The 16,757-nt window shown below is 43.9% G+C and overlaps 1 protein-coding gene across 7 annotated transcripts in view; it reads left to right on the top strand.

Annotated features, from left to right (window-relative positions):
* The window catches only part of LOC119178158 (dual oxidase maturation factor 2), an 832,350-nt gene that overhangs the window by 569,453 nt on the left and 246,140 nt on the right, over positions 1 to 16,757 (top strand). For all 7 annotated transcript variants that reach the window (XM_075888119.1, XM_075887924.1, XM_075887832.1 and 4 more), the window contains one exon: positions 5,929 to 5,991. In XM_075888119.1, coding sequence (XP_075744234.1) covers positions 5,929 to 5,991 — 63 coding nt within the window. The remainder of the gene's footprint in view (positions 1 to 5,928; positions 5,992 to 16,757) is intronic.

Raw genomic sequence — 16,757 nt, 5'->3', positions numbered from 1 at the left:
TCATTCCTGCCTTCACTAATTGAACACTGGAACAGTCTTCCGAAATTCGTTGTTCAGGAGTGTGACCCAGACAAATTCAAAGTGTTGTCTTCTGTTTTTAGGTAACTCTCCCTTCAATTAGCTTCTTCTCAACAAGAAAGTTTTCTTTTTGTTCTTTTTTTAAGGTATTCATTGTTGTTCGCGTCCGACTACCTACAACGTGTATTAGTTTTTACACTTTTCCAACATATTCTGCCTTTTTTTATTTGCTGTATAGTTACTTTAATTTTTTACTAACAATTCAAACACTGAATTTGTGTCATTGCATGTCCCTAATATTGTCCTTTTTTATGTATTGCATTGTACAGGCCTTCAAAGGTTAATAATTGATGATGATGAGACCACACTATACCAAATCATATCGGAATAGCTTGTTCACTGCGTATATGTGCTAGAAAACTAAAATACGCGCGAGAACGCGTAATTTTCTCAATTTTATTTCCTTTTTTTGGTTTCTTTCGTCCCTCTGCTTTCTGAAATGGTAGCTTCATGGCATCAGCCATCATTCTCCTTGACGTGAACAGATTCAGAACTATACAGAATATATTATGGCACAGCAAAGATATGCCATGTATACATTGTTCTAACGAGTACATGCATCGATACTTGCAGCACTTATGACAGCGCGAACAGGAGCAAACTCGTACTACACGAAATTTCGAGTCATCGGTTTACTCGTAAAAAAGAAATGAACTTCGGTCTTGTTCGGAGCATAGCATAGAGTAGCATAGTCTAGTGCACCGTAATCAATTTATCAGAACGCGTGAACTCCAACAAGAATTGCAGCGCATGCAACACGAGTTTACTTACCTTGTACTGTGTATTATCCATGCCTGAGGGCTGTATGTTCAGGGAATTCAATGCGAGTCACTGGAATTTCAATGCTGGTATCAACTGGTTTGCATTCATTTACGTTTGTGGTATGGGATCACAAGGCAGCGGAAACTACCAGTAGGGGCGCGATCACAAACGCGAGTCGTTTGGAGTGCAGAGTGAGATAGAGTAGCAGAGTGTGACGTTTGGCGAGTTGGTGCATAACCCCAAAAAAGATATTTGTGGCGCAACTGGTAGAAGCAATGAAACAAAAAACAAGAAGAAAAGATAAAGAGCCCTATCCGATCTCCTTCCGTTTAATTCCTTGCTTGTATCAGTTGCACCACAAACATTTTATATAGTACGATACTAAGCGAGCGCAACCCTACCAGCACCTGAAGGGAAGCGGATGAAATATCTACGCGCTACTTTTCTCGTCACGTGGGAAAATGAGCGCTAGTGTTTAAGGCAGAACTTTACAAGCCGACGTGTATTGTCACTAAAGTTCTCGTTGCTCGCATTTGGTTCCACTGCCGGAACTTTGCGGATCACTTTGCTTCCAAGCAAAACGAAGTCACCCCATTGAAAGGCACTGCCTACATGTATTTCGGGGTAGTTCATGTTCTGTGTCCATTGGCACCCTTCTATGATACTCAATGACCGTGCCGAAAAGTAACGCTTGATAATTTTTTTTTTCTCGAAAGACAACGCTGCTCCAGTGCACACACGTAAACTGGCGAAAAGGCTACAGCAGTCGAAGGAACGGTTTACAGTTGTAATTCTGCACTCCCTGAACATGTGTCGCGTGCCGAAGGAACCCATGAAAACCAATCGGAGCATATTAAATGCACAGAAAGCGTGATTCCTGACAATGACATTGGCCTTTACGTGTTTAACGGCCAAGACACCACAAGTGTCAGGATGACAAGGCCAGACGACGTTTGCTAATGGTGCCAAGAGAACGAGGCGCTAACGAGAGTTATCCCTAAATTATTAAGCGCAAACTTAAGTTCTAACTTCACTAGCAAGAAAAGTTTTCTTGACTTGTGTATTCGGTATTTCACAAGGGAGCTCTCTGCAAGACATGTGTGCTTTTTGGAAACGAAGTTCAGGCAAGGGTACTCCCCTAGTTCTTGGTGTTTTGGTCCTCTCTCCATTCACACGGGGGAGAAGGCTCTCAAAAATTTCAAAAGCCACAGCGAGTGTGACTACCCCAAGCTTTTTGTTTTACACGCAAACTGAACGTAGAAACTGCACAACGTAGAAGTAGTTACCTCGTAACTAGGGGAGCGAAAAAAACAAGGACAGAAAAGAACGCTGACTTGTCCCGCCGTTGTGGTCTAGTGGCTAAGGTACTCGGCTGCTGACCCGCAGGTCGCGGGGGCGAATCCCGGCTGCTGCGGCTGCATTTCCGATGGAGGCGGAAATGTTGTAGGCCCGTGTGCTCAGATTTGGGTGCACGTTAAAAAACCCCAGGTGGTCGAAATTTCCGGAGCCCTGCACTATGGCGTCTCTCATAATCATATGGTGGTTTTGGGACGTTAAACCCCTCATATCAAAGAACGCTCACTTTCAACAAAGATTTAATATCAGAAGAGTATACATTTATAGGCGAAAAAGGGAGACATTGGGCATGCGTGGAAGGGTGCAGAAACAACCACTGCGATAGAATGTCAGCAAAACTCTTGTGTGTTGTTGAACGAGTGGAAAACAAATACACATGTAGCTTATAAAAGATTGAGATACGCAATTTCTTTTTGCAACAACGTGACCGATGGGCAACTAACACATTTACCGTCAAACTTATTTATTTGATACGCTTCAATTATCTCACGCGTGGCCTGCGAGTTGTGCTTGCTTAATACCTCGCAACACTAAAAAACTGGCACGCAGCCACAGTCTCGGCCGTGGATTTCGAGGTGTCCTTGAGCTACACTGTGCACAATATTATTGCGCTCTCTTAAACGGTCATTGAGGCACCTACCGGTTTGCCCTATGTATACCATTCGGCACGATGCGAAATAAGATATACGACACCAATAACACAAGGTACAAAGCCCGTTCTGTGTTTCACAGTGCATCTCCCTATAATAGCAGCTGGATTATTCACCAGCTTACAAAGCTTTGAAAGCTTTTCTGGGGCGCAAAACGCAACAGTGACCCCAGCGCGTTTACCGATTTTTTTTCAGCCGATGTGAGACGTTATGCAGATAAGGAACTGCAACACAGTTCACGGGAACTGATGCGTTTTGAGGCTGAGATCGCCCTACTTGATTTCTAATTTGCTTCAAAAGTTTTTCCGCAACAGCAGAAACCAGGGCGTTCAAGTAACCAGCGCTTAAGAGGCGCTCTACCTGTGCTTTCAAACTGCATTGCATCCAGTACTGGCATGACCTGTTAAGAGCGTTTACCAGGCAAACATTAATGATACCCCTTTTCACCAATTTCGAATGAGCTAGGTGGAAAGGTAAAAGGGGTTCACCACTTCTCGGTGAAAACAGCCAGCACAAATGATTGCTTCTAAGACAGAGTGTTAAGTCAAAGAACCCAATCGAATTTCCAGATGGTAGCTCATAAGTAAGTTCAAGAGGATACAAGTGCTTCACAAACGAATCGAGAAGACTAAGGACAACAACTTCAAAAGCAGTATTCAAACGCGATTAATTTTCTATAAGCTTTCAAAGGTGAGTCAATCGCTAAAAAGATGGTATCAATAGCGGAAACACAAAATGAATTAAACATAAAAAAGAACTCATCGCCATTATATCTGTGAAATTGGGGGTGGCAAGGTGGTTCTGAGAGACGATTATGAGAACCACAATTATCGGAGATGCCACAGTGGGGCGCACCAAAAACTTCAAGGCGTTGGGTGTTTAACGGCCACGTAAATCAAGTGCATAGGCCTCGAGCATTTTCGCCTACTTCAGAAATACGACAAGGAATCGGTTCCACGACCTGCGAGTCAGCAATGGAGCTTATAATCACTGAACCCACCGTAGGCAGTAGTAAAAAAAAAGGTTTTGGCGAAATTATCATGCGCTACTTTTCGTCTGGCTGTGAGGACGTAAGTTCAACTGATTGAGATATTTTGCTGAAAATCACTTTCACACCGGGACCGAGTTATTCCGTTGTCTTCCGTTGCCTACTCCTTGCTTTACGGTGGCGCCTTTGATTGCTGATGTTGGCGTAATTTTGGGCAACATACAATCTGACACGTAATGCGCAGAATAATCTTTGTTTCAATTGAAAAAGTTAATCAACAGTATTCCGATATGACATGTGTCTCTTTGTTGCATGGAACGTTGCTTGAACAGACTTTATTTCATTTCTTGTAAAAATATAGTTACTCTGTGTATTGCTCTTAACTTTACATGACATGTCCACCAATGTTTTTCTTGTGCATTTTTTGTTGTGCGACATGTCGCTAATTGCGGAAATCCCTCAGTGTGCCTTGTAGTCATGTGAATGTAAAGTGACGAACAGATGAAGGAAATGAATATATAAATTTTTTTATGTGTAGTATGTTTTTTCACCTTTATTTTACTTATTCTTGCCCAGTCTGCCACACTGCTGAACAGTAAAACTTGCTCTCTCTACAGCTGCCCACACTGCATTTCTGATTGCACTGCTTTAGGTTTATCACCACCACCTTTTTATTGATCAGTTTGAGTTACACGATGAGTATTTTAGAACGCCTCTATACAGTTGTGGTTGACCTGCACGTATGTCTGTGTTGCACCTTGGTCACTAGACAACACTTTAAAGTGTATTTAGCCGTTAAGGCACAGTAAATGTATGTATCAATATATTTTACGCTCGAATACAAGCGAAGTTCAGTGGACAAGCTGAATATTCTATAACGCGCGCTCATGTTTGCCTGTGTGTTAAGATGCTAGCAGAACGTACAAGTGTTCAATGGAAGTAGTAGTCTCTGGCTTGAGTATATGTTGGCACACGTTTGAAGAGTCACATTTTAATATGTTTGAACGTGCCCTATCACACCCTGGAGCTGTGTCTAGCTTTTACCATTAAACTAACCGCTGCCTACTGGAAATTATTGCAGTTATTGACTTCAGCGAGATGTGTTCCAGTGGGTACAAGTGACCACCGTTGCAGCTATAATCCTGTCACCAAGCCAACTTAAGATACTCGTGGTAGAGATTATTGCTCGAAACCTCACAGAGTGCGAAAGACTTGACAAACACCAGACTATATTCACTGTAAAAGGGACCAGGAATGATAGTGTAGTAGAATGGCGGCTTTGTTTCTAAATTATGTCAGCGTAAAGCGGTGAAAAAGAAAGGTGAGTGAGTCGCGGGGGGGGGGGGGGGGCAGAACATATGGGGGAGGAGTAGAACCTCTCTTCCTGGCTACGCCACTGGCGTTCTATCTACCTGTATCGTAGACCACAAAGTAAAACCATGTGCTTACATGATATGGCCGAGATGGAGAATTTTGTGCGCCTTTCGCCGAAGTGGACTAAGTGCTGTGTCAAAAAGCTAAGAGGGCAACGCAAATCCTTGCATGCAGGGGCCTGTTGTGTGTAGCGGCACGTATGATGATTGTCTGCGCACAGGGTGGCCGCTCAGTTGCTCTGGAAACCCTTGATCACATGGCTTCGCAGGCCAACCATCAGGTCTATCAGGGCACTTGAGCGCCTTCGTGTGCGACGTGACCGAATGCTTTTTGAGGCCCGTTGCCAGGACAGCTTTTGTTTGCCTAAGTATGAGGGAGCCCCGAATAGCTCTCGTGAGCTGATGCATCGCATCTTGTTTCGATCGAAAACAAATGATTGAGCGCTGATATTCAATGGAGGGGTTGTTAAGTGTTTGTTGCCGTATTTTCTCTGATGTAAATTGCTTCGCATAAGACGGCCCTAGTTGCAGCTACAGTTGTAAGTTAGGGATTTTTAATGTTGCCTAAAACTTATAAAAATTCGTACATACAATATTTGCCTGCAATCACCAATCTCGAATTGCTTTTTTTTTTCTTTCTGTCTATCTCGAATGCATTACTCGTACACTAATGAATTTTTCCCTATGTGCTGAATTTCTTTTTTTTTCGTCCCTTCTGCAGGCATGCCGAGGTACAGCAAGAAGGAAGAAATCAACTTCAATGAGAGGCTGACGTGGCGCAGACGTAAGTTTAAACGTGCTGATCCTTCGAAATCTGTGCACACCAAAGTCTGTGTGCTAACGCACGCTAAGCAATTTCAAACGCCCATGAATAGCGCTGTGTATCAACGGCGGCTGCTCTTAGTCTGCATAACACGTCAAATGTCTTTTAGGTACCGTCTGCGCTGCAACACATCAATTTACGCTTAAATAAATATACGCTTCATGAACTTCACCACGAGTTTCACTGTGCCTAAATGTCAAGGTTTCGAAGAAGACTTAATATGCCATCTAAAATACCGAAGATGATTTCTATAACGTTATGCAATGCGTCTTCAACCTAGTTCAGTCAGTTTCAGCAGTGAAATCAAGTCCATATATTCAGCTTGACGTATGCCAGTAAAATTTTCTATACTTGTAGCGAGCACATTTGAAAAAGCGCAGAGCAGTGCAACTGTCGTGTTTGAGCGTAATAATGTGATAACACCTTAGGAAGTCCCAAAATACGTTAAAGTTGCAGAGCTTTGTGTTCGAAATAACTTCCTTCAAGGTGCAAAAACAAGCTCGCTTGCTCATGAGAGGAGTCGAAGGCGACCTTCCTGTTAGTCGACGTATTCGAAAGCTTTCTGCGTGTAGCGTGACATTGCACAGCCTCGGCACACTTATGGCCAAGTGACGACGTCATGTGATGAGAAGTTTTGGGGCAGGCGTCATTGCATGTTTTGGTAATCTGTGACGTCTTCATGGTGGCATATGACGATGTCATCACAACATGATTTTCAAATCAGTCAACTTAAAGCCAGTGTGAGTTTTTCTTTTGATGAGGCACCTAAAGCAATCGCCTTAAAAAGTCCACGCAGAATATTCTGCTCGATTTTCAGGGTAATGTGTACGTATCATTTTTAATTGTTGTTTGTGACTTTTCATAGAATTCATCTTATGGGTTACCGTGACTTTTTTTTGTGGTTGACACTGTGACATATACTACAGTTTTATGCTGTGGACTGAATTAGAGTGACCTATAAAATAAAGAGTATCTAAAGCACCAGCTCTCGCGCCGACCTGTTGCGATGCACCTTCCATGCCGCGCCGCTCTGCGCCGGACCCGTGGGTTTTCCGCGCTCGGAAGCGCGTGGAAAGCGATGAGCGTCTGCTACGCGCAGTAGTTTTCGCGCTGTACTTGCACGCAGGGCACTTGATGTATGCTGAACTTTGAGGTGTAGAATGGAGCTCGCACATCGTTAAGAGTTTTGTTAGTGCCTGGGGCAGCAAGGGAACGCCAATACTGATCTTTGAAACGGCATCAACGTGGTCATGTTGTGGTGCTAGAGTTGGAATACGCTAGAGTTGGAATATTTGGCCGCTGTGTGTGCGCAAAAACGTACAACATGCAAGGAAACAACAAAAACAACATGAATTGGATGGCCAAGCGAGTAATAGCACCATACATGCAAGAAATACTAGTAATGAATACCATAAATTACTTTTTAATTCAGCAGAAATGCGTGCAGTGACCGCTTGGCTAACCGTTACGGGCTTTTCAGTCACGGTAGCCGGTGGTTCGCAGCCAGACACACATGTTATATCAGATAACTTGCTTGCCTTGACTACTACATTTCAAGAAGAGAGAACAGCTAGAAGAGAACACGGCTGTACCACAGCAATGTCTTTTAACCTATTTCGTTTAGACCTATAGCGTACAGAAAGAAGATTGCCATGCGTCAAAGTTATTTTCAAATCAGACAGTCGAAAAGATACCACTGCTAGAACCACACATTTTATTCTATGTTTACACAATAAACAGATAACATTGAAAAGTTCCTTAGGTATATCCACACAACGCTAAAAAAGATACAAGCAGCAGCACTATCGCTGTGTAAAATAACTTACTGTAACGAAATACGTCGAGCAACTACAGGAGTAACAATGTTCCGTCACTCAAGCAAATTGTTTGTTTAAATACGCATTTCCCATATGCCCTAGCCTGACAAAAATGTTCTATGCAACAACATAATTTTAAACAGGCATAGCAATTCTGTATGTTTCCGTGCGATCAGGCATCAATTTTGTATCGGGATTGTCCTTGTCTAGAGGAATCGCATCAGCATAAAGTTTTCGGATGAGATAAAACATGAAAAGAACATTTCCTCGTAATTTGTCATCCATTTTCATAACTCCAGCTTTTTAGTTATTCATAGCAATGTATATTCACGAACCCTGAAACATCAAGTATAGAAAATAAATCAATAAGGTCACTCACGCGTTAAAATTCAGCGAGTGTTACACTTTTCTAACACACACGACGAAAGCCCCGCCAATAATTAATGACCCACGTGCGCTTGTTTTCTCTGACGTTCCCTCGTAACATGAAGTTCATTTATTTGATTAGTCTTGTTTCTCTGCATACCTGTAATATTTTGATTTGTGCAAATTTTATGAATGTGCTCAGTTCATCAAAATATATGGGTAAATTGTAAACAAGTAGGTGATGACCACGTTTACATCACCCGGTGGAGAAGATCACACGTCATATTTTAGAACGAAAACTATAGATTCTTCATTAAACGCGAAAATTGACCATCGGCGTCGGTGTCCCTCCTTGTTGGCGATAGGACGTTTGAGCATAGGCGTGCACACATGCTTGCATGGTTATCCGTCAGGGGGAGGGGGTGACAATTCATCGCAGCTTGCCCCCATACCGATTTTGTCAACGTTTGGGGCTGACTTTCAGCCCCCAACCCACGTGTCGCAGCACCCCCTCCATGTATTGTCAATATGCGGGTGGTCACTACGCGCCCCTCCCCCTACGCGAGCACGCCTGTGTGTACGAGTCATGCAAAAAATTAGCACGTGATGACGTTGCCATGACATAAATGATGACAAAGTTTGTGACGTCATCATGTCGTTTTATTATGGCATCGTCCCTTCACACTGATTGATATGTGGAGTTTAACGTCCGAAAACCACCATTTGATTATGAGAGACGCCGTTGTGGAGGGTTCCGGAAATTTCGACCACCCGGGGTTCTTTAACGTGCACCCAAATCTGAGCGCATAGGCCTACAACGATTCCGCCCCCATGGGAAATGCAGCCGCAGCAGCCGGGATTCGATCCCGTGACCTGCGGGTCAACAGATATACCTTAGCCACTATACAACCGCGGCGGGGCTCGTCGCTTCACAGTGTCTACGTGATCGGCCAACCAGTCACGGATGCAGTGCAAAACAAAGTGAGGTGCAGAAGCTTGAGCGAGATTACTTAAGACCCTACAGATAGTAAAAAAACCACGTTCAGTGCAGAAAACTCTCGGGGTGGCGGGGTAAGTTAAATTTATCGACTGAAGAAAAACACCGTGTAATTCGCATCGACCTGTCTAAGGCGACAGCATAATTAAAAATCTTGCGAGCTGTTATGGTTAATGGTGGCGTGAAAGGTAAACATGTCCCGTTATAGATCTCGTTACTGATTAGCCATGTGAGTCACACTCTGGGGCCGATTGTAAACCAATTGATGAAGACATGAGAGTTACACCAATTAACCTCTTTTTTTCTTAGTACAGCGCGCACAATGACGGGCACATACCGCTTCGCATGAGCTACTTAAGGCTTTCAGCTATCCGAAAAAACGAGATAGGGCAGGAGCCCGACTTATTATCTCAGCTTATGATCTTTTGTAGCATGTCTACATTTGTCCTTCCAAGCGTAACTAAATTGAGCCTCCTTCGCTTATGAGACAGTGCGTCCAGAAAGCGTTCCTCAGGCGGCCGAGTATGTGTGTACCATTGCGGTGATACATCAGCTAGACGTAAACAAACCAGATCTCCCTTTCGCACCACACAAACACGTTCTACGCGCAATGAGTGAATGCAGTAGTACGTTGCAGAGACATAGGTTTTAATATCACCAACAATATTGCATTGTTGGCTAACAGCCTGAAAAATAACTGGCGCGTAGCAGACGCCTGCCGTTTTGTTGCGCCTTCAATCGGGGAAAAAAAAAACATGATGGATGGATGGATGGATGGATAGTATATGGCTGTACCCCTTAGATAAGGCGGCAACTAACGCCACCTAGCCGTAATACTTCGCGAACCAAAAAACTAGATTAATCTTTTTTCTTTAAATAGAGTGAAGTTGAGGACTGGTACTTTGCAGTGAAGGGCTTATTTTTCACTCGTGCCATGATTTTAGCGACCAATCAGGGAACTTCTTTCTAGTTAATTCTACGCGCCTAAAGTCTATTTTGCCCTCTTTTTCCCTAAACCCCAGTGCTTCGAAAAACTCTGTGCCATCATCCTGAACTATAGGTTGAAGACCTCAACAGAACATTATCAAGTGTTCGGCAGTTTACTCCTCTCCACACGCACTGCATACCGTGTCTACCCCTTCGTATTTGGCACGATAAGACTTCTTCACAATACTCCTGTCCTGGCCTCAAGCAGTAGAGGACTACCCCGAGTATTACTATACATCCTTTCCTTGGCGATTTCCTGCGTAAAAGTTTCATAAATCTCTAGCGCGGACTTCTTATTGATGCCGATTCTCCACATATTGGTCTACATTTCGTTCACCTTCTTCTTAACCGATAATTTTTTTTTTTTGGTTTTGCCCCCTGCTATTTTCTAAGTATTTACCCGTCAATTTCTGGTTCGCTTGCTCCATTTTGTGTCGACATTTCTCATGTACAATATGCTTTAAACATTCCTCGCCCAATGCTCCTCCCCCTGTTCTCTCAATCGCTTCTCAAAATTTATCTTGCTGCTAGCTTCCCTGCCCTCGAACGATGTTCATCCCATATGACCTTGTACTCCCTGATTTGGTGTATTCCTGTGAGTTCCTTAAGCAAGCCTACAAAATCCTCATTGCCTAATTTCTACTGTTGCTTAAATCTCTAATATCATGCCCAAACCGCATTGCCGAGAGTCAGACCAGGAACCATGAAACCTTTCCCAATTTCTCTCGTAACATCGCACCTATTGTAATTCCACAGTGCCCTATTTTCATCACCGTTGCATTTCTGTTTCCTTTAGTCGTTACGTATAATTAGTGTTCCCTTAGGTACTCGGTCTCGTTGCTTATCCATACGCCCTGATATTTGTATTTATCTGTTATCTCTAGCGTGACCGCCTGTATTGTAATCTCACTACCTTCATTATCATTGAGAATCATGGCTGCTGATTTTTTCTTACTGAATTTGCAATCTAATCTATCTCCGTGATTGCTGCAGATGTCCATCAATTTTTGGAAATCTTCCTCGTTGTGGGCCATTAGCGCTATTTCATCTGCGTACATCAATGCTGGTAGTGCCTGTCCAATGAGTTTTCCTTGTTTGACGAAAGAGAGATTGAAGCCAAGAACCTCCGCTCTAATTTGGCCTGTAATCCTTCTAGGCAGTTCATGGATAACAAGGGTGACAGAGGACACCCCTGCCTAAGCCCCCTTTTTATCTGTGTGGGCTCGGATACCTGTCTTTCCCATTTTTAACTACCTTGTTACTTTTATAGATATGCTTTAAGAGCTTAGAGACTCCATCCTCCAACCCTAGTGTGTCCAGTATTCCCCACAAGACCTTTTGAATCACGCTATCGTTCACTCCTTTGATGGGTAAAAATGCTAGTCACAAGGGTCTGTGTTCTTTTTCTGCTATTTTGGTGCACTGCATCAATGAGTACAGATTGTCTTCCAGCCTTATTTGTTTTCGTGTTTTCGAAACTCATTCTGCAGTTCCCACAGCACCCTTTCATCCTCAATCTGTGCTTGGAGTTTTTTTGTTATAACATGCATCGCCAGCCTGTAGACCACTGACGTCACTGTTACAGGATGATAGTCGTTTATGTAAGCCTTGTCCGCCTTTCTTTTATAGATCATGCTCATTGTGCTAAGTTTCCGTCCATCAGGGACATCACCATTTATTATTGTTTTGCTCGCTGCCTCTTTCAAAGTCTGCCTAGACTTGGGATCCAATGTCATTACCACCGTAATTGGGATGCCACGGGTCAGGCATGACAGCACCGTGGTGCGGAAATTCACTGAAAAAGGTCCTCACTCCTTCGATGTATTGGCACAGTGCTTCGGAAACTTTCCCATTTTTTATGTCACTTTAGACCTGATCCCAAAATAAACCGCGTCTATATTATGTGCACCACACGATAAACTTGTGCACCATACATACATGTTGAAGAGAATATGCCGTTGCTCAAGCATCCCGCCGCTCTTCACGCAGGTTTCGGGGCACTAGACCAAAGAAGATAGTCCCATTCTGTTCTGTCCAGCAGTCCCAGAAATCGTTTTCAATTTTGTTCTGTCAAAACGCCTACGCCATAAAGCTCATCTTTATTTTGTTGACAATGCACTGGTTTTGTGGCCCAAACAGCTTACTTCTGAATTACATGGTTGTGGTGCTTCGTTTCGCGGCCACGTGCACAGAACAAGCACGGCGCCTTCGTTCTTCGGTGATGGCTGCTCTCTCGAATCACAAGATTCACTAGCTGTTCTGGGTCTGGAGATGATTGATATGTGGGGTTTAACGTCCCAAAACCACCATATGATTATGAGAGACACCGTTTTGAAGGGCTCCGGAAATTTCGACCACCTGGGCTTCTTTAACGTTCACCCAAACCTCAGCACATGGGCCTACAACATTTCCGCCTCCATCGGAAATGCAGCCACCGCAGCCGGGATACGAACCAGCGACTTGCGGGTCAGCAGCCGAGTACCTTAGCCACTAGACCACCGCGGCGGAGCTGGGTCGGAACATGTCCGTCCATGTACAGTGAGGCGAGATCGAAGACGAGTATGCGTGAAATGTTTGAAATTCGAAAGCGAAGCGTGCCTTTGGCAAGCCCAGCAGTCAACAGAAAACTGTTCAATGGTATGTTAAGTCCCAGCTAATTAGTATAGTCAAAATTAAGACGGAGCTGATTTCCCTTCCAAACAGACCAAGTGGCACTGATTCGAAAAGCAAGAAGAAGCTAGTGATCACAAGCTCCTTTATTACTCAAGCTTCGCTCAAGTAGCTGACGAACTTGTTCCAGCAAGGGTGGCTTGTTGGCCTTGTTAGTATAGCGTGGTCTGTTTCTTTTTAACGTGATAACGTTTGAGAGCTCGTGTCCAGAAATTCTGCCGTCAGCGTCGGCACCACCAGTTGTGAGCGAAAAATCTTCCTTGAGCAAAAAAATGAGAAAGAATCAATTAAAACAAAGAATAATATTTTTGGTTCTAGTCAGGATCAAATCGGGGCCGTTCGCGTAGCAAGCAGATGTCCTACCACAAAGCCACGATGTTACTTCCAGCTGCTTCGGGGAAAAAAACTACATAAATGCCATTTACTGGAAGGATTCTTCTTAACGCATTTTGTTCGCCAAGTGTCACAACGAGAATGAGCCGATTCAGCGATGTGTAGGCGCATTTGAGAGGCCGTCAAACTACGTCGAAAATGGGCGGTATGCTGCAGGCATTGCCGCTAAAAACACGCAGGAACTTTCAAACAGCTCTAAAATTGGACAACTATGTCCATCTAGCAGAAAACATATCATGCATTTCCAGAGGCGTAGAAGAGGCGTTAAGTTGATCAAGCAAAGGGCAAGCGCTACTTAATATGCTTCTATCTGTGAGGCATTGTGAGACTCTTTATGGCAGAGGTGAGTGGCCACACTGCATAGTCACTGCATTACTATAGATAGGCCAGCTTGCGCGCGTGAGTTTGTGTGTGTGTGTGATTGCGTGTATGTGTGTTTATAAAAAAAAACGGAAGCTGTTGAAAGGCGCACTAAGGGCTGCATTTTGCTATCGCAATAAACCCTTATAGGCGTAGCTTAAGGGTCTCCTCATGTTTCCGAGTGCAATTACTTTTATGCTTGTTTACGTGGAATATAGCACTAACTTTTTAAATAATGATCACCATGTTTTGTTTGTTCATCAGCTGTCTCTCCAACAATAATTTGACCATCAAGTATAAGGTGTCGGTCGCTGAAATCATGCTAAAGAAAACCTTCAGGTCGCGAACAAAGCACCAAAATCGCTATGAATGGCCGGAAGAATCATGCCCTACTTACAAACGATTTCCCACAATAAAAAACAATTGTCCGCTAGAAAAAAATATCAGCGTCGTTTTCACGAATCCGAAGAAGCTGGGAAGAATATGCAGGCTGAACAACCCAAGTGCTCGCAAAACACGTGGCTGTGTTTAAAATTACAGAGCATGCCACGTGCAATGCAAGGAAGCGGTCGCGTAACAGCTTATTCTACCATGGGAAAAAATTATACCTGGGGCAGACAAGTTAGTGCCTCAACGACAGGCATAGGGAGCCCAAAACAATGTTAAGGAACCAGGGGACGGTCCGTTATCTGCGTATTGCAGCACATGTACGTGTTTACCTGTGTTTGATGGTCGAAGTGTTCAGTTATTCGCAGGCACAATGAAGAAACCAGGTGATTTATTATTGAACCAGCTACTATACACAAGCTAGGCCCAGAATGTGTCAGCGTCAGATCTTTATCTTTACCCAGGAAAGAATTGTCATTTATACGCGTGCCACATTTGCGTATGCTTGAGGGTCCACTTTTTCATGTATACATTCCGTAATCCAGCTTTCAATGAAGCATCGTTGAAAATTAGCCTCTGCGTGTGTCCTCTCTGTCTCGTCCTCCTCAATTCAGTGCAGTGCTTACCTTTAAAAGTATAAAAAATTTATTTTATTTGCAAAGAAGCTGCTGCTTAGAGTTCATAACATGAAGAACTTGACAGTCACAGTCATGTGCTCAACGTGGCCTCTTCAGAATCAACAACTTTGTTTGTACCCGAGTACACGCGTTCAGTAGTTTGACTGTCGCGGCCAAGATCGCGTCCACTCACCAAGTTTGCTCTTGCCGAGGATAGCAACGCGGCTTTGTTGGTCTCTTATTCTTCCTAAGTATGAGCGCCAATGAAAAAGTTTGCAGCATATCCACGGAGTGAATGATGGAGAGTGGAGGAAAGCATTTGTCCGTCCAGTCGTTCTTGCTTCCGTTCGTTCATGCGTCCGTCTGTGTGACCGTCCATGCGTCCATCCGCCCGTCCGTGCGTGCGTCTGCTCGTGCGTCCGTCCCTGAGTTCGTCCATGCATCCGACCCTGCGTCCGTTCATGCGTCCATCCATGCGTCTGTCTGTGTGTCTGTTCGTCTATGTATTCAACACTCCAAGTACCACCATCTCGCATCTTTTCATCATATATTGGATGGATGGATGCTATGAGCGTCCCCTTTATAACGGGGTGGTGACAAGTATGCCACCAGGCTCGACAAAAAAAAAACCCTTTTTTGCTTTTTTTTATGTTGGCCTAATGCCTCTACTTCGATAAATTCTATCTTAATGGAAAAAAAGGTAAATTTTCAGCTTAAGTTCGCTGCCATTTGCGGCACACTGTCCATATTTTATTTTTCCAATATTTATTTTTGTCCTTTCTCTCTAATTTTCTGCCACCAATACTCTAACCGTTTCTTACTTATTTCAATCGCGTCTCTTACTCTAACCGTCTCTTACTTATTTCAATATATTCCCCATATAGAAGCACCACCATCCAGCGGACAGTCCAAGAACTAAACGAGAAGTGGCCGACGCACGCTTTCTTACGGCTTGCGCTTCGGGTCTACTTCCCACCTTTAACCACCTCGATTTCATGGTATATACTAGTTCACTGTATTCATGGCACTTCGGCCCAACGCTGGCTAAACCTTTCTAAAACCGAGGAGGTTACGCCCAGCGAGTATAACGTAGCAACCTTTTCCTGTCAGATAGTGCTCAATGTACATGCCAATGGCTGTTAATGAGAAATGAGAGACAGGAGAATTCAGCTTTTACTTTCTTACGGCTTGCGCTTCGTATCTACTTTCCACCTTTAACCACCTCGAGTTCATTCATTGTATATACTAGTTCATTGTATTCTTGGCACTGCGAATCATCGCTCGCTAAACCCTTCTAGAACTAAGGAGGTTACACCCTGCGAGTATAACATAGCAACCCTTTCTTGTCAGATTGTCCTCAATGTACATGCCAACGGCTGCTAATGGGGATCGCAGCGTGGGCATTAACTAAAAGCCGAATGCTCCTGTCTCTCATGCACCATAAGCAGCCATTGGTATGTACATTAAGCACTATTTTTATTGTTTAACAACGCACAGAAGAAATCTCTCACCGGTACCACCTTGCAGGGCAAAACGTTATATTTGTTACATACTACAACGGCTACGAGGGACGAACGGGTGCTGCTGTAAGGAGTTTCGCCCCTAAAAGACGAACGAAGAGGGTAGACACATATAGGTGTTTTCACCGAGGAGCAGTGCTCACGCCACAACGCTGAGAGCCACGATTATTCTATCAGGATTAACGCCCAGGCTATGCACGCAGACATGAAGACATAAACGTTACATCATCACGTGGTTATAATTTCATGCATTCAGTTTCGCCATGCTCACGACTTACCACTCACAGCCGCGTTGCCGTCATCATACAAGCACCCCTAGTGAAAACTAGTACGTATACTTATCGGCAAAATGTAATAGAAGTGAAACGAGCTGCACGAAAGTGCTGCGTGTGCACTGTTGTTGCCTTTGAGAGTGAAATTTCCAGTCTGCAGGTGGAACAAAAGAATCTTCCTGAAACAGGACAAATACCCACAAACACCCTTGTGGGAGGTGTGATGTTGAGTTGGCAAAAACATAGCGTGACAATTTGTGTCGCTGTGCTGTTGGCATGGTGACTGAGTGCCGGCACTGAAGCGCACGCATGCGTTGTTTCTTTGACACTCACGCCTGGTA

Source organism: Rhipicephalus microplus, chromosome 1, assembly GCF_043290135.1.
Source record: "Rhipicephalus microplus isolate Deutch F79 chromosome 1, USDA_Rmic, whole genome shotgun sequence".
NCBI lineage: Eukaryota > Metazoa > Arthropoda > Arachnida > Ixodida > Ixodidae > Rhipicephalus > Rhipicephalus microplus.
The sequence above is the reverse complement of the archived record's forward strand: the minus strand, read 5'-3'. Positions and strand labels throughout refer to the sequence as shown.